Raw genomic sequence first — 19,327 nt, forward strand, 5'->3', positions numbered from 1 at the left:
GGGGAGCAAGAAATTACTCCAGACTACTAGACGAGGTCATTCAAAAATGTCCTGAAGTCTGTGTTTCACCAGGAATGTCACGTGCAGAAGACCAGGAATAGGCTGCCAGGTGAGACCTCTGATCATTTTGTGACAGAACTGCATGCTAAAGCTGAATTGTGCGAACATGGACATTGAGAAGACGGAATAATTAGTCTATTTGCTGATGATCGAAGACTGAGTTATCGAAGGTAAAGCTGATATCTGGTTTAAAGCCAAAGACCTAGACGTGACTTTGCAAAGAATAGTGAATATTTGCAAAACAAGCGAAAATTGTGCTTCTCCAATGACAGTGTTAACAAACAGTGAAAAAACAAAAGTGCATCTCTAATTAGAGTGTATATTAAGGCATAAATAGATAATACAAGGGTAAACAAATGGCAGAGACGAGATTTGTTTGCAATAAAAGTGACTGTAATAACACGATGAAAAAGTGGCCATCACAAAGGGTGCTGTGTTATGCAATAAATAGGGCCCTATCAAATTCACAGTCATGAAAAACACATCATGGACCGTGAAATCTGGTCTCCCAGTGTGAAATCTTGTCTTTTGTGTGCTTTTACCCTATACAATATAGATTTCATGGGGGGAGACCAGCGTTTCTCAAATTGGGGGTCCTGACCCAAAAGGGAGTTGCGGGTGGGGTCACAAGATTACTTTAGGGGCGGGTTGCGGTATTGCCACCCTCACTTCTGTGTGGCCTTCAGAGCTGGGCGGCCAGAGAGTAGCGGCTGTTGGCCGAGCGCCTAGCTCTGAAGGCAGCGACCCGCCAGCAGCAGTGCAGAAGTAAGGGGGCCAATATCATACCATGCCACCCTTACCTCTGCACTGCTGCCTTCAGAGCTGGGCGGCCGGAGAGGGACGGCTGCTGACTGAGGGCCCAGCTCTGCAGGAAGCAGCGCAGAAGTAAGGGTGGCAACACCACACCATGCCATCCTTACTTCTGCGCTGCTGCTGGCGGCAGCTCTGCTGTCAGAGCTGGGTTCCTGGCCAGCAGCCGCCGCTCTCCAGCTGCCCAGCTCTGAAGGCAGTGCCGCCGCCAGCAGCAGCACAGAAGTCAGGGTAGCAGAGCCACAACCCCCCCTACAATAACCGTGCGACCCCTCCTGCCCCACAACTCCTTTTTGGGTCAGGACCTCTGCAGTTACAACACTGACATTTCAGATTTAAATAGCTGAAATCATGGAATTTTTGATTTTTTAAATCCTATGACTGTGAAATTGATCAAAATGGACCGTGAATTTGGTAGGGCCTTAGCAGTAAAAAACAACTATTTTGCAAAAGTGTGTTGTTCTCAGTTCGAATTGCAAAGAAATACAAAAGCAAAATACATTCATGAATGTATAGCTGAAGAACAGAGCTCTGATGAAGATCATGAAGTTGACAATAATAGAGTTCTTTGTTGGGTCTCTTAATACATTTACAAAGGAAAGTTCTGCAACAGATTGTTTTTCACACTGGAAATAAATTAACAAAAAAGTGAATTTCAAAATAGAGCTGAGTGCAATGTAATCAAACTTAGCACACACACACGCACACACGAGAGAGAGAGCACTGACATTAAAATAAAAAAAAATAAGCCTTATTTTATACAGTGGGCACAAATTAACCTATGTGACAAAGCTACATTTGCACATCTGTGTAAGGACTACCACTCAGCAGCGTTTGAAATAGTGAAAGAAGAAACCCCATGTATGCCTGGGGTAGAGAGTAGGCTGCAAATGCAGATGATCAAATGGATGATTAACTTGTCTACTGTCCATAGGTTGACCAGATAGCAAGTGTGAAAAATTGGAACAGAAGTGGGGAGAATAGGTGTCTGTACAAGACAAACCCCCAAATATCAGGATTGTACCTATACAATTGGGACATCTGGTCACCCTAACTGTCCAGAACACAAAATATATTCTTAAATAACTTGATGAAGTGTTGAGGGAAGTGGGATGCATTGACAATGTAAGAGTTCACATTGATAGAGACCTCAGTGTGCCACCAAACCACATCACATCTCATTAGCACTGAAAGAGAAAATGAAAGCTGAACCTGACCTGATGGTAAAAGTAGATGCTGTTGAGTGAACAGACACCAACTAACTGGAATGATCAGGATGGCCATTATAATAAAGCCAAACAAGTTAAGAATTTGTATAAAGTCAAAAGTTTTGAGTTAGGCCACCAAACATGAGTGCTACCCCCGAGAACTGATAAAGAGTTCATGTCTAGAGGACCCCTAAATATTCAGGTTTTGATGCAAGTCAAGGCAGGGCTGAGTCAATATACAAAGTGTAAAACTCTTTGCCTCCCATATTTCTTTTGGCAGATATATGTTTAAGCAAATTGGATTGTCTCAGCACCCTGACGTGTGTGAAGGCATCAGGTGAAATCCTGGCCCCACTGAAGTCCATGGGAATTTTGCTATTAATTTCAGTGGGGCCAGGATTTTTCCCATCATGCCCCAGATCTCTGAGGCTCTGTATGGGATGGAAGTAACTGCTGATGATCCGCTGGCTTAGGGTAAAAATGCTCAGTGCCACAACGAGAGATGGCATAATGTTCTGAGGCATGTCAAAGAAAAGATTCTCAGATTGAACAGCATGAGGTCAGAAATGCTATACATATTCCACAATGCCCATCTGGGTATTTAGAAGTGTAAGAAGAGAGGCTAAAAAAAATCCTGTTATGACCAAGCAAATGCTGCCATCAAAGATAAGGTATCCAAGTGTGAAATCTGCAATAAATAGACTGCAAAATAACCCCGGAAGCCATGAGAGATTCCTGATCTCTGTTGGTATAGATACATTTGAACTAAACAGGAAAGATGACTTCTTATTAGTGAATTTTTTTAACTTGTTGCAAAACACACGGAATAACAATGTAGTAACACATTGTAAATCACCATTTACTTGTCATGGGATTCCAGATGAGCTAATAACAGATAATGGCCCACAAAGGATCACAAGTGACTCATTTTGGCCATTCTTTTGATTTATTAGATCAAGCACACTACATCAAGTCCTCGCTATACACAGTCACATGGGCTAGCAGAAAATTCAGTAAAAATAACAGACCTTCATTTAAAAAAAATTAGCCCTGGCAGATTCTAGGTATGCATACTTGGCATCGTTACAGTACCACAGCCCACCTCATAATGCTTCATGAAAATGACTAGCTTAGAGAATTTTGGGCAGGAGACAAAACCCTTAAACATCTAACAAGCCTCTTGAGCCAAAGACATTTAACTCTGAAGTAGTACAAAGAATGCTCCTAGTTACCCCCACTGCAAGTGGAAGAGGTTAGATTTCAAAACAGACCCTGGCTGCCAACCTGCCAAGGTCTCCTGTCATCTGCACCGAGGTCAGATGTCATAACCACCTGAAGGTCACTTCTACAGGAGAAACAAAAGCCAGCTTCTCAGGGCTGGGCTGGGCTGTGGCAGCTGATGTGCCCTGGTTAGCTGCTGAGATCAGGAGACAAGTAGCAGGGTCAGGAGCAAGCCAGGTCAGAATGCCAGGAAGTCAGGGTGAGGCACCAAGTTGCAGGCAGCAGGCAGATAGCAGGGTCAGACTCAAGCCAGGTCAGGATACCAGGAAGTCATACCAGGAAGGTCAGGAACTAGGTTACCAACAGCAATTGAATAGTGAAGTCAAGGACAAACCAGGGTCAGAAGCCAGAGTCTAGCATCTGTCACAAGCAGGGCCTGGAGTGGAAGCAGGCAGGCAGTCTGTGTCATTGCTCAGACAGCTCCTCGTGTTGGCTTCCTGGTTTAATTACTGGTATCAGCCAATCAGTAGGCTGTGAGGGGCTGCCACTCAGCCGCTGCTGGGTGGTAGTGCCTGCCAAGCCTAGCTTCACAGGTTCCTCTCGTGGGAGCGTGGCTTAACCCTCCCGTGGTGATGCAGCAGCATCAGTGGCCCAGAACCCACCTGGTCCTAGGTTTTAGCCCTGCAGGTTCTTAGAACAGCCAAACAAAACTATGGAGAACACTGGCTCTCTGCTCTTTGAGGACAACCACCAGAATGCTACTTGACAATGCTCCTGTGCTGACAGAAGTAACACCTGCCCATCAGGTCACTGTCTGTGGAAAAACTCCAAGAGCAATAAATAGGCTCCAAGTTGCAGATCCATCTCAGTGGCTAACCTGACCTCTGCAGTAGGCACTAGTATGAGAACAAGAAGAGACCATGTGATGAGAAAGCCAGAGGTTCAGAGATGGAGTTACTGACAGATATTGAATATCCTGACCTCCAGCCTAGATGTCTCTATTTGCCTGTTTTATTAATTGCCTGTTTCAGATTGTGGTTGTTATTTTGGGGTGATATTTCATTTGTATTTGACTTTCAAAAAGCCAGGGAGGATGTAACAGTAGCCACTAGAGTCAGTGGCTACTTACCCATGCCACATGACAGGGGGATAACCTTTTGTAACTCTGACTCATGTCGTGTAACTATGACTGACCAGAAAAAAAGTTCAGTCTCTTACCATCACATCTGTATTACAATCACTTCACTATGTTGACAACAGAATTTGTCAGATTTAATAAAACAGTCAATGCATCTTATTTCAGTTTGAATTTGCCTAGTTTAAATTTCCATCCACTAGATCTTGTTCTTCCTTTGTCTGCCAGGCTAAAGAACCTTCTAGTAGAAGATCTCTTCTCCTTGTGTAGGTAATTCTAGAATCTAGACCATGATCAAATCACTTCTTAACCTTATGTTCCACAGGCTAAATAGATTGAGTGTAAGTCTTTCATTATAAGGCACATTTTCTAGACCTAAAATCATTCTTGTGGCTCTTCTCTGAACACCCTCCAATCTTTCAAAATCCCTTTAAAAGCATGGACACCAGAACTGGATGCAGTATTCCAGCAATGGTCTCTCTAATACTGTGTGTAGAGGTAACACTACCTCCCTACACTGACTTAATATTCCCATTTATACATCAAAGGACTGTGTTAGCCCTTTTAGCCGCAGCATTGCATTGGAAGCTCTCATTCAGCTGGTTATCCACTATGATCCCTAAGTCCTTTTCAGAATCATTGCTTTCCAGGTTATAGTCCTCTCTTCTGTAAATATGACCTATATTCTTTATTCCTAGATTATGACGTTTCATTTAGCTGTCTCAAAACACTTTTGTTTGAATGTCCTAAGTTTACCAAGCTTCAGAGGGGTAGCCGTGTTAGTCTGGATCTGTAAAAGCAGCAAAGAGTCCTATGGCACCTTATAGACTAACAGATGTATTGGAGCATGAGCTTTCGTGGGTGAATACCCACTTCGTCGGATGCATGTAGTGGAAATTTCCAGAGGCAGGTATAAATATACAAGCAAGAATCAGGCTAGGGATAATGAGGTAGTTCAATCAGGGAGGATGAGGCCCTCTTCTAGCAGTTGAGGTGTGAACACCAAGGGAGGAGAAACTGCTTTTGTTGTTGGCTAGCCATTCACAGTCTTTGTTTAATCCTGAGCTGATGGTGTCAAATTTGCAAATGAACTGAAGCTCAGCAGTTTCTCTTTGAAGTCTGGTCCTGAAGTTTTTTTGCTGCAGGATGGCCACCTTTAAATCTGCTATTGTGTGTCCAGGGAGGCTGAAGTGTTCTCCTACAGGTTTTTGTATATTGCTATTCCTAATATCTGATTTGTGTCCATTTATCCTTTTGCGTAGGGACTGTCCAGTTTGGCCGATGTACATAGCAGAGGGGCATTGCTGGCAGATGATGGCGTATATTACATTGGTGGACATGCAGGTGAATGAACTGGTGATGGTGTGGCTGATCTGGTTAGGTCCTGTGATGGTGTCGCTGGTGTAGATATGTGGGCAGAATTGGCATCGAGGTTCGTTGCATGGATTGGTTCCTGAGTTAGAGTTACTATGGTGTGGTGTGTAGTTGGTGAGAAGATGCTTCAGGTTGGCAGGTTGTCTGTGGGCAAGGACTGGCCTGCCTCCCAAGGCCTGTGAAAGTGAGGGATCGTTGTCCAGGATGGGTTGTAGATCAGTGATGATGCGTTGGAGAGGTTTTAGCTGAGGACTGTATGTGATGGCCAGTGGAGTTCTGTTGGTTTCTTTCTTGGGCTTGTCTTGCAGCAGGAGGCTTCTGGGTACACGTCTGGCTATGTTGATCTATTTCCTTATTTCCTCATGTGGGTATCATAGTTTTGAGAATGCTTGGTGAAGATCTTGTAGGTGTTGGTCTCTGTCTGAGGGGTTGGAGCAAATGCGGTTGTACCTCAGCGCTTGGCTGTAGACAATGGATTGTGTGGTGTGTCTGGGGTGGAAGATGTAGGCATAGCGGTTGGTGGGTTTTCGGTATAGGGTGGTGTTAACATGACCGTCACTTATTTGCACCATGGTGTCTAGGAAGTGGACCTCCTGTGTAGGTTGGTCCAGGCTGAGGTTGATGTTGGAGTGGAAGCTGTTGAAATCGTGATGGAATTCTTCCAGGGTTTCCTTCCCATGGGTCCAGATGATGAAGATGTCATCAATGTAACGTAGGTAGAGAAGGGGCGTGAGTGGACGAGAGCTGAGGAAGCGTTGTTCCAGGCCAGCCATAAAAATGTTGGCATATTGTGGGGCCATGCGAGTGCCCATAGCAGTGCCACTGGTCTGGAGGTATATATTGTCACCAAATTTGAAATAATTGTGCGTGAGGATAAAGTTACAGAGCTCAGCAACCAGTTGTGCTGTGGCATCATCAGGGATACTGTTCCTGACAGCTTGTATTCCATCTGTGTGTGGGATGTTTGTGTAGAGGACCTCTACATCTATGGTGGCTAGGATGGTGTTTTCTGGAAGATCACCAATGCATTGTAGTTTTCTCAGGAAATCAGTGGTGTCACGGAGATAGCTGGGAGTGCTGGTGGCGTAGGGTCTGAGTAGAGAGTTCACATATCCGGACAGTCCTTCAGTGAGAGTACCAATGCCCGAGATGATGGAGCATCCACGGTTTCCGGGTTTGTGGATCTTGGGTAGTAGATAGAATAACCCCAGTCTGGGCTCTAAGGGTATGTTGATTTGTTCCGGTGTTAGTTCCTGCAGCAAAAAAACTTCAGGACCAGACTTCAAAGAGAAACTGCTGAGTTTCAGTTCATTTGCAAATTTGACACCATCAGCTCAGGATTAAACAAAGACTGTGAATGGCTAGCCAACGACAAAAGCAGTTTCTCCTCCCTTGGTGTTCACACCTCAACTGCTAGAAGAGGGCCTCATCCTCCCTGATTGAACTACCTCGTTATCCCTAGCCTGATTCTTGCTTGCATATTTATACCTGCCTCTGGAAACTTCCACTACATGCATCCGGCGAAGTGGGTATTCAACCATGAAAGCTCATGCTCCAATACGTCTGTGAGTCTATAAGGTGCCACAGGACTCTTTGCTAAGTTTACCAAGAGATTCAGGTTGCTCTGGATAAATGATCTGTCCCCATTGTTACTGATCACTGTACCAAACTTTGTGTCATCTGCAAACTTTATCAGTAATGATCTGTTTTCTTTCAGATCACTAATAAAATTATTAAACATGACAGAGCCAAGAAATGATTCTTATGCCACCCGCATAGAAACACCCCCAATCAGTGATAATTCCCCATTAGCTACTCTGTTTTGAAATCTATCAGTTAGTCAGTCTTTAATCCATTTAATATTGTGCTACATTGATTTTGTATAGTGTTAATTTTTAATCAGACTATCCCGGGGTACTAAGTCAAACTTCTTATAGATATCTTATAGATATCTGAGCATCCAATGAAGTGAGCTGTAGCTCACGAAACCTTATGCTCAAATAAATTGGTTAGTCTCTAAGGTGCCACAAGTACTCCTTTTCTTTTTGAGAATACAGAATAACACGGCTGTTACTCTGAAACCTTACATCAATACAGTTACCTTTATCAACCGAACTCATAATTTCATAAAAAAATCATATCCACTTAATTCAACAGACCTATTTTCCATAAAATTGCAAGTACTGAATCCTCACAGTGAACAATTTACAAGCGTCCACAGGCAGAAATGTGTTTGCACAGAACATTTGTTGAATACAAATTTGTGTCGATAGGCACGGAGAGTGTTAATGTTGTTGGTCCCACTATACTTAGAAGGGGAATGATTATTTGTGTCATTTCCAGATTATCATTACTAAAGCACTTACCTTTGCTGACACCAGACATGTCTGTCTCTGCTCCTTACTCCTATCTGCACCATAACATGGCACAAGTGAGCAACAAGAAGCAAACCTGTTGAAATCGTGATCTCATCATCAAAGAACCACGTGCGGAAAAAAGGACTAAATTGATAAATAAACTATTTACTCTGAGTCACTCACCCAGCTCTGCCTGCGGGGCTTGACTCTGATCTCATTTACACAAACACCACTGGCTTCAGTTAAGTCACTCCTGATTTACAGGCGTGGAAGATCAAAATCAAATCAGACACTATGGCATTTAAGACAACCTTGAAACCATATATAAGATGCAGAAAGGCAGAAAACATTTCTTTGCAAAACAACATCCTTACCTCCCATGAGGAAGAGAAGTCCTGCTACATACTGCATAAGGCCTCGATCCCAGCAGCACCCCAGCACCCCGATAATCCATCCAAAGAGGATGATGGCCACAGCCATGCCCATAAAGCCAGCCGTCATCCTACGCAGGTCTGCAAAGCAGAAGAGAGAACAACAGAATGCTTGTGAAATTTGATGTTATTATGATCAGATCTTCATAAGAACTCTAACCCAAACATCTTCCTTCTTTTGCACAGCGTTGTCAGTGGTTAGCACAGGAGGATTTGTGTCATGATGTAGAGGAAGGACAGTCCAGTGGTGAGGGAGCTAGCTTGCGACGTGGGAGACCAGGGTTCCTTTCCCTGCTTTGCTAACGAATTCCTGTGTGAACTTGATCAAATCACTTGAGGTATGTCTACACTGCACACCACTGGCGGTGATGTGTAGGGTATGTATAGCTACGTGCTGCAGTGAAAAGCAGGCTATATCCACACTGTGATTTGTAGCTACACACGTCAGTGAAATGCTCTGGCAGGGGGAGGGCAGTGGGGAAAGGCTCCAGCAGTGGGAAACTGCTGGAGCCTTTCCCCACTGCCTCCTCGCTTCCTGGAGTCTTTCCTTGGCACAGAGAAAGGCTTCAGCAGCATAGAGCTGCTGGAATGCTGCCTTCCCACTGCCAGAGCCTTTCCCCGCTGCCAACTACTTTCCCTGTGGCGGGGAAAGGCTCCGGGAGTAGGACACTATGCTGCTAAAAATAGTGTAGATCTGGAAGGCACTGCTCGGGCATGTAGACAGCCATGTAGGGTACATATCCACAGGGTTCAGGCATTACCTGAACTTACCTGTCTTACCTTGCCTAAGCAATGCCTCACCATCTACGCTGCTATTTATACCATGCTAGGGGGCAAGCAGGGTATGTACTCTACACACCACGGTAAGGTGTGTGCAGTGTAGACATACCCGTAGTCTTCCCCTGGGCCTCAGTTTCCTATCTGTAAAGTGGGGATAATAACACTGACCTATCTCACATGGGTGCTGTGAGGATAAATATATTAAAGACTGTGAGGTGTTCAGCTACCTTGGTGATGAGGGCTATATAAGTACCTGAGATACAAAGGATTGTGGCATGGAGCAGGCACTTTTCCCCCTCCTTTGGCTTTGGATGGTGAATGTTTCAAAATGAGTTTATGGTGGGGAGGTGTTCTGGTGCTACAGTCAGGATTGAAGAGCAGTGGCACAGCTAAGGGAGGGCAGGTGTCTGGGAATAAAGCATCTGGACACACTACAGATTAGGAATGAGGTGCATCAGCACAACTCCGTGTGTTACATGCATGCCTGAATAGAACCTGCCTGCGCCATGGCTTGCTTTAGCAAATGACACAACAGTTATGAGCATTTCATAGGAGCAAAATAAAATGGAAGAAAAACATTCAAATTAAAATTTTCCCATGTCCTATAGCACGATTCATCAAAAAGCGAGGGACGGCTGCATTACCATCTCCTGCCTGCACACAGGAGAAAATCAAACATTTTCACAGCTATTTCCAGAGTGAAATGTGGAACTGTAGAGTCTACATGGCTACTGAAACTGCAAGGATTACTAGAGTCAATGAGCTCCTTTACACCCTTAGATCAGATATCCAGAGTGGGGGTACTTTCATTAAAACAAACATTTGACTATTTTCAGCCACACACACACACGGCCATACTCACCACACACAGGAAAAATTCCACCCAAGTCAGCACCACAAACACATTCTCTCCCGCTTGAAGCACATTTTACTTGCAGAGGATTTTTCTTCTTCTTCTTTCAAATAACAGAATGCACGTGGGAGGAAGGGATGCAAGAGCGGGATTTGAAAATAATGAATCAGACACTGAGTCTAGGGCAGCTTTTCTCCTCGGTTGGGGCGAGGAAAAAGCTGGCCCAGCAATAGTGGTGACTAACTCCCACAAACCAGCTCCAATTTTCTATTTCTCTTTGCCACAATGGATCACAAGGACAACTACTGCTATGGGCCTAGGCTTCTTGCCCATCCTGGGATCTGGCCGGACAGTTCAGATTTTCACCTGGCTCCCTGTCCCACAACATTTGTGCAAGTTCAGCTTGTAGAACACAAATTCTCCTGTGCATGCAATGAAGACATGCATCAATGATGTTGTCACCATCTCATGTCTCCTTGTCACTTTGTTGTGGTTGTTGTGTAAGTGGGACAGTGACCCTTACTCCTAGGACAGGGGGATCGCTACTGAGCTCAAGATTGCTAGGTTCTCTTACAAAAGACAAGTCTCAGACCCCCATTTTCTGCCTCACTAAGAGAAACTTTTCATGGTTGCCCGATGACCAATAAGCAAAAGTGAAAAGAGAGTCCAAAGTATTTGAATATATTTAGGTGGTCCCTGGTGAAGAAAAACCAGGTACTTCCTACAAAACCGAAGCATCTGTACTGGTATCTGCTCCTCTGGGTGTTGTCAGAGGGATTGTTTTTTAACTCAAGAAGAAACTGAGTAGCCATCTTCAGTGGCAGAGTAGGTTGATACACTGGCTTTTAACCCATGGGTTCAAATCCTAATACAGGTGACAAAGGAAAGCGTTTGCTGATCTGTTCCTTGACTTTAATGCCTCAGAACTTGTATCACAAAACCACTGCACAATTGTCTGTGTCCGTTCACAAGAGACCTTTAACTTTAACTCAAGAACAAAGCTTTTTTCCTTGTGAAGACAGAGCCTAACACCCTAAGTGTTCAGCCTAAATAGCGTCTGCTGTATTTATTCTGCTCCATGACAGGAATGCCCCCCTAAACTGCCTCTACATTCTAGTTGGGGGTTAACCGTCAAAAACCCAACCCATTGACTGTCTTGACAGAGCCACTTCTCAGAGTATATCTACACATGGGCTTCAGTGTGGGTAACACAAGCCCAGCACAGACACTCGGTATGTACTCAGCTTACTAGCCTACTCTGACCTGTCTCCATTGCTACTGTTACTTGCACCAGCTGGATTCAAGCTAACATGGGTAGCTCGCCCATGCAGATTTTGTTGTGTAGACATCCTCTGAGAAACTCAGAGGGCTGGGGTGTGGCAGGGCAGCAGGATCTCTTTCTCATCTCACCTATCAAACGAAGGGCCTGTTTCTCCCCATTGAAATCAGCAGAAGTTTTGCCATTGACTTACTTAAATGGGAGCAGATACAGGACCTAGACTCCTGGATCCAACTTGTAGGACTGTCTCTAGTGCTGGGGTTCATTTCATCTGACCACCCTACCTGAGAGGTACCAGTACTGGGGTTCCTTTTCTCAGCACCAAGGTGCAGTCCATTAGCATCATTACAACCCTGGGCTAAGTCCACTTATGGAAAAGGAGAAGTGGCCCATACTTGATAAGGTTAACTTTTGGCTGACATTGAAACCCAAGCAGAAAAGTTTTATTTATGTTCTGTTTAAAACACCACTTCCCCTGAATTTTCCCTCAGCTCAGTTAAAAATTCTCACTGCTTCCTTCTCCTAGCAACCCTCCTCCCAGCAAGCCCTTCCACTAGGCTCATCTGGAAGAACTACAAAATAAAGGTAAGCTTCCTTTTTATTCAAAACCAGTTCAGTTTCTGTCCCGCCAGAACCACCCCAAAGGGCATCATTTGCAAATAGCAATGGCGGGAAAGGGGACTTTTAAGCTGGTTTCATAAACAGCTCTTGTCTGTCTGACAATATCTCCCTGGCACTCCTCACCTAGCAGAGCTCACAGGATGTCAGTGTTAAGAACAAGTCTATTCAAAGTGATTCTTCCATGAGAAAGTACTTAATATATAATGTAGTGCATCACTGAATCAGCACCCTCTGGCTATTTACAGAAGAGGAGGCCAGAGAATGGAAGCCTGTCTCTCTTAGGCACAGGCCTATAGTAGCGGTATTATTACTATTACTGGTTTGTTTAAATGGTACTTGGCAAGGAAGGAAGGGTAGAAAAATCAAGGCTTTGCTTTGCATCATAGAATAGTATCATGGAATATCAGGGTTGGAAGAGACCTCAGGAGGTCATCTAGTCCAACCCCCTGCTCAAAGCAGGACCAATCCCAACTAAATCATCCCAGCCAGGGCTTTTGTCAAGCCAGGCCTTAAAAACCTCTAAGAATGGAGATTCCACCATCTCCCCAGGTAACTCATTCCAGTGCTTCACCACCCTCCTAGTGAAACAATTTTTCCTAATATCAACCTAGACCTCCCCCACTGCAACTTGAGACCATTGCTCCTTGTTGTCATCTGCCACCACTGAGAACTGCCTAGCTCCATCCTCTTTGGAACCCCCCTTCAGGTAGTTGAAGGCTGCTATCAAATCCCCCCTCACTCTTTTCTTCTGCAGACTAAATAATCCCACTTCCTTCAGCCTCTCCTCATTAGTCATGTGCCCCAGCCCCCTAATCATTTTTATTGCCCTCCGCTGGACTCTCTCCAATTTGTCCACATCCTTTCTGTTGTGGGGGGCTCAAACAATACTCCAGATGTGGCCTCATCAGTGCCGAATAGAATATAATCACTTCCCTCAATCTGCTGGCAATGCTCCTACTAATGCAGCCCAATATGCCGTTAGCCTTCAGGGCAACAAGGGCACACTGTTGACTCATATCCCGCTTCTCGTCCACTGTAACCCCTAGGTCCTTTTCTGCAGAACTGCTGCTTAGCCAGTCGGTCCCCAGTCTGTAGCGGTGCATGGGATTCTTCTGTCCTAAGTGCAGGACTCTGCGCTTGTCCTTGTTGAACCTCATCAGATTCCTTTTGGCCCAATCTTCCAACTTGTCTCGGTCACTCTGGACCCTATCCCTACCCTCCAGCATATCTACCTCTCCCCCCAGTTTAGTGTCATCTGCGAACTTGCTGAGGGTGAAATCCATCCCATCATCTAGATCATTAACGAAGATGTTGAACAAAACTAGCCCCAGGATCCTGAAGGCCTCATTAAGCTCTCCTTGCTGTGGGAAGGGGAGTGGGAGGGCTCTGATGTCAATAAACAGCAGGGCATAGGAGCAAGGTGACAGAATTTTACCCAAGTTTGGTTAGCTTTGGCGATTTTTCTTGTGTAAAGGTATCCTGAAAAAGTAAACAAAACTGTGTTTGTGCCCTTTGATGCTTCCTTCTGGCGTTTAAAGACATCCTGAACGTTTCTGATTTTTTATAAGTTTTTTTTTGTTTGTGTTTTACACTTTGAAATTCAGGTCTCATTGTACGCTATTTTTTCTTAAAAAGAAAAGGAGTACTTGTGGCACCTTAGAGACTAACCAATTTATTTGAGCATAAGCTTTCGTGAACAGCATCTGATGAAGTGAGCTGTAGCTCATGAAAGCTTATGCTCAAATAAATTGGTTAGTCTCTAAGGTGCCACAAGTACTCCTTTTCTTTTTGCGAATACAGACTAACACGGCTGCTACTCTGAAACCTATTTTTTCTTAGATGACCCTCTGGATGAATGGAGAACAAGCAGGATTGTGATGTCTCGGGAGAGTGAAACCTGATTGACTGAAGGTGCATCTACACTAGAGAAATGCACTGCTGAAACTTGTACCAGCGGGACTGAACCACTGCGGGTTGCAATACTGTAGCATGTCTCATGCTAGCCAGACTCTTTCAGGTTCACGGCTCCCCCCTGTACACATATGGTCATGCCTTGCACTGCATTCCAGGTGGCCATCCCACAGTTCCTGACACTGCAGCAGGTGCACAGATTGTAGCACTCTCATGAATCCACTTTTACAACATAATGAGTGATACGCTATTATATTCTACATTTGATAATATCTAAAACTGATTACATCTTTTAGGAGTATGGTTATAGGTTGTCATAAAACTGGTTATTACTGCATTTATTTGGTAAGTACTATAATATATAATGTTTCAAATTCATCAACTGTTTGGCTGCTAGTCCCAATGGTTTACTAAGGCATGGGCTCTCATCCTGGGGGTCATGACCTCAGGGGGTCACAACCACTCTCCCTTTCTTCATGGCTTGATGAGACGGAAGTCTTGACGACGATTTTTCTATTGTTAATATAGGGCAGGAGTCGGCAACCTTTCAGAAGTGGTGTGCCGAGTCTTCATTTATTCACTCTAATTTAAGGGTTCGTGTGCCAGTAATACATTTTAACGTTTTTAGAAGGTCTCTTTCTATAAGTCTGTAATATAGAACTAAACTATTGTTGTCTGTAAAGTAAATAAGGTTTTTAAAATGTTTAAGAAGCTTCATTTAAAATTAAATTAAAATGCAGAGCCGCCCGGACCTGTGGCCAGGACCCGGGCAGTGTGAGTGCCACTGAAAATCAGCTCGCATGCCGCCTTTGGCACACGTGCCATAAGTTGCCTACCTCTGATATAGGGCTATGATATGGAAATGGATGAGAATCACTTTGTTTAATCCAATGATTGTTTCATATTAGTTCTGGCCCTGCGGAGGACCTGTGTATGCACCTCTGGGGACAATGCCTTCACTCTGTAAAGAGATGGCAGAGATTGCTCAGGCCGTTGCTCCATTGTCTCCTGACGAACTGTGGGCTGATTGCCTGAGAATTTAAATTACAACCTACACCTGCTGGACGCACTGCTCCAGAAAATCAATGCACTTCTCTTTCCTTTCGTATGCAGCTTTGTAGAAAGCTTCGCTAATGAAGTTTTTTGTTTCTAAATGCACAAGTGGTTTGAGTCTCACTGGGGCTTGTTCCCTAGGCTTGTTCCCTTATGATGTTTCTTGTTATTCTTAAAGTCCCAGCTCCTTGAGTCATTTGATTACCTGAGAATCACAGCTTTCTTTAAAAAGTAAGTTTCTAGCCATCATGACAGTGGAGAAAAGCTTTAAAATGTGAACCCTAAAAGCTCAAAAACCAGAAGGCAAATAAAAAAGCACCCAAAGTTTATTACTTTTTAAAATTTCATGATTTTTTGGGGAGCCTGCACCCACCAGCCACAGTGGTTCTGGCCCCAGGGCTGGTCACTGATGAGCTGTTTGGTGGGTGGGAGGCGCTCGGGGGAGTGGAGAGGAGGGAGCAGAGGGTGGAGGGAGTTTCGGAGGAGGGGGCGGAGTGGGGGAGTGAAGATGGGGCCTTAGGGGAGGGGACAGAGCGGGAGCAGGAAGAGGCAGAGTGGGGTCAGGAAGAGGCGGATCAAGGGCAGGGCTGTGAGGGCAGGGCTGCAGGGTGGGAGCACCCACCAGGAAAAATACAAGTCAGCGCCTGTAACTGGGGGTGGGTTTCATGCCTTCGGGGGTGATGAAGCAGAAGGCAAAAGGCCCAGTGTCTGGTAGTTAAGGACTTGGGGTGGACAGATTTGGGGAGACTGTGGACTGGAAGAGGTTTTTGGGGCCACTACAGGGAGTAACTAGGCTGGTGATTGCCAGGGTTAGACAGTTGTGGTTGTGGGCTGGCTACTGGTGTCAGAGCACTGAGGCATAGCAGCATAGAATTAAGGCACCCAAAGTTACATGCAGGAGGTGACAGAACCCCTTGCTGGTCTGGGTGATCCCCAAAACATCACACCCATGCACAATGTTGCTGGTGTGTATGACAGGCAACAACACCAGCCTCATACTTGGCACAAGGAAGATAGGAAGGGCCTGGGACGGAGTTCAAGCATGATGTTGGTGTGGGCCAGAGCCTCAAAGCTCACCTTTAATAATGTGCGAGAGGAGGGATGGAATAGCTTCAAGTCTCAGGCATGAAGCTGAGATGAGAGGGTTGAAAGCTGTCAACCTCATGCACAATGCTGGGAAGACAGATATAAAAAATCTCACGAGACTCCACGCATTCCCTAACAGCACTGCAGGCCTCAGCTGGAGAATATTTACTCAACAGGTTTCCTGGGTGTCTGAGAGGCAAAAGAGAACCTGATGCAGATTTATTTTCTCCGGGTAGCATGGGTAGAATCTTCTTGCTGTAAGTCTGCAAATGCCCCTCCCTCTGCTTTCACCCAGACATCTGTCCATCGGCAGTTGTTATGCTGCTCTGGTTTGAATGTCATAATGTGGGGGAAGTTTCACACCCCAGTAACCACAAACGAGACATGTTTTGAATCAGTGTTGTTACTTGAAAAAATCAGAGTGCGTTTTTGACCATTGATGTTTCATTCTCTCTTTTGAAATCACAAGTGAAATCCACTAGAGCTCAGGTCTTTCTCCCATTGATACCGGTTTGCCTCCCTATCACCACAGGAGTTGAATACCTCACAACCATTAGATTTTCCCCCCCCTTGCAACGGCTTTGTGAGGAAGGAAAAAATATGAGCTTCGTTTTGAAGATGGGAAACTAAGCCACAGAGAGATTAAGAGTCTTGCCCAAGATCACACAGGAAGTTTGTGGCAGAGCCAGGAAGTGAATCTAGATCACCTGACTCTCAGGTGAGTGCTTTAATCACAAGAGCATCCTTCTGACTTCAGGATGCAAAATTGCATCCAGAGTTTGCTATCAAATCAATAAGAAGGGTAAAGCTGCTGTAAAGAATGTGCCAGGTATTCTGTGCTACACTGTCTACTCTCTTCCCTCTCCCCACACTCTGGAACAGCCTCTGGGTGCAGGCCCTAGAGGGAGAAGATCCTAAAGGAGATTTCTGTGCCACAAGAATGGACTCTCATGTAACAGCTCCTTTCTCAAACCTCCCGCCCCGCCCCCTGGCTCAAAGACTAATCTGAATCAGATTGCTGTGCCCAGCTAGGCTTAGATGTCTAGGGTTTGTGTTATAAATAAGTAGAAATGGACTGGGACAATGTAAGCCTCCATACTAGGTCATTCTAATCCATGATCCTCCCAGATTGACTGACTTCAAATTTTCCTTAGCTATGTTGGTTTAAGTTTATCCAGAGACATTTGAATCACAGACATCTCACCCTTCCCTTGCTGGGGGTATGTCTATTATACAGTTAAATTAAGCAGATCCCTACACGAGTTCTTCTGCAGATCTAAATTCTCTCACATGATGCCAGAGCAAGGTTCACGGACTTCAGTGGAGCTACGCTTATTTATATTAGCTGAAGATCTGGCCCACAGTACTCTAAATTACAAATTTCTGCTAGGAGAATCAGCCACAGGAGATAGTCCTTCCCCTTTCCTCCACTCCAGAACACACTGCTATCAAGCTAGAAAGCGGGAGATTTGTGAAACAGCAATTTCCACACTGACCTCAGATTTAGCACCATCACCAGCAGAACTCAATCACACTGGGTAAATGAGCACTACTGGAGGTGGTTTTAACTGTGCATTTTGTGGCTTGCTCATCTCATAGTTTAAATGCTGGTGTTTTTCATTCTGTGAACAGCAAGATAATGGAAGAAACACTTCCAGTCTGCCTGAAACACTGCCAAAATGCATTCACCTATGAGTTCCTTGTTTGCACAATTGCTGCTCTTGGAATCTCATTTTGCAACATAAGTGTACCTACAAAGCAGCAACAACAAGAAAAACCTGTTTTAATATAAATAATAATAGTTTACATTTATACAAAGGACCTTTCACCACAAAGTGATTCACAAACGTATATTCAAACCCACCGAAATGCAGCCACTTCTGGAAGGGAGAGGGCAGCCAGGCAGATAACACTAGCGAAATGGGAAATTTTTGCACACAGGGATTTAGAGGACCCTTACTTTTACACAAAGTGCTATGGGATCTGTAATGGAAATGCACAGAAGACAGGACCACATTTTCTTAAGGTTTCATCTGCAAAACACAAAGGTCTTGTCTAGACTAGAGTTTTGGTCCTGTTGTAACGTGTTAATTGCAAAACACTTAACACATGTTAACTAACATAGACACGTTAGTCGTAAACTTTTGTTCCTGGTTGTGGTTCATGCTAGACAGGCTGTGCTCGGTCAGACTTGGTGGGGTTGGGCTTATAATGGAAATTCTGCACATTTTTAATTTTTGTCATGGGGAATTGTCTGTCTGTTTGCCTAGGTGCTTACCTAGTAACCACCCTGCACCAGAGCATCTGAGCACTCCCACAACCATTCAAAAATAGAAACAACAACAACAATCTCTCTCCCTGTCTTCTTTTCCATCTTGCAGGAAGAACAGCTTGATTTGTTTATAAGGTTCTTTTGTTTGGGGTTTTATGTGTCTGTATGACTGCAAAGATCGTTAGGAAAGAAAAGCAAATCAAAGAGATGAGTTTTGCATTTAGTTCTGAATGTGCTGAGTCCCCTGGTCATTATCTCTTGTGCCAATGAGTTCCATAATCTAAGTCAAACTTCTGTGAAAGTGCTATCTTCTGCACTCTTTGTGTAGCTATTGTGTGAGGTCACAGAGGGTGCAATTCTCATGCACCTAAGGCCAACCCCAAGGAAGGATTTGAACTTCAGAACAGAGCCAATGAACTGGACTTTGTGTTCAATGGGGAACTAGTTCAGAAATGGGACCACCAGAGAGCCATGTTCATGGTGACCTGTGTTGATAAGCAGCTGCCTTTTCTACCAGGTGGAGCTTTTTCAGGTGATGTGACTTCATTCCTAGATATGAGTTGCAATAATCAAGTCTGGATGTCACAAATCACTGTGGCCAGGTCTGCATCTCATAGGATAGGGTTCAGTCTTCTGGTTGGTGCAAATATAAGTCCCCATTTTTTTCTCAGCAGGCTATTTGTGTATCCTGTAGCACTGAGGAGTCCAAAGAGACCCAAAGGTTGCAGACTGACTACCAGTGGCTCTCAACCTTTCCAGATTACTGTACCCCTTTCAGGAGTCTGATTTGTCTTGTGTACCCCCAAGTTACAACTCACTTAAAAACTACTTGCTTATGAAGTCAGACATAAAAATACAGAAGTGTCACAGCCCACT

General features: G+C 44.6%; 1 protein-coding gene across 1 annotated transcript in view; it reads right to left on the reverse strand.

Moving 5' to 3' along the window:
- Nucleotides 1–19,327, reverse strand: part of TMEM178B (transmembrane protein 178B) — a 325,002-nt gene that overhangs the window by 22,187 nt on the left and 283,488 nt on the right. The window contains exon 4 of the mRNA XM_074940013.1: nt 8,540–8,677. Coding sequence (XP_074796114.1) covers nt 8,540–8,677 — 138 coding nt within the window. The remainder of the gene's footprint in view (nt 1–8,539; nt 8,678–19,327) is intronic.

Source organism: Natator depressus, chromosome 1, assembly GCF_965152275.1.
Source record: "Natator depressus isolate rNatDep1 chromosome 1, rNatDep2.hap1, whole genome shotgun sequence".
Classification (NCBI taxonomy): Eukaryota; Metazoa; Chordata; order Testudines; family Cheloniidae; genus Natator; species Natator depressus.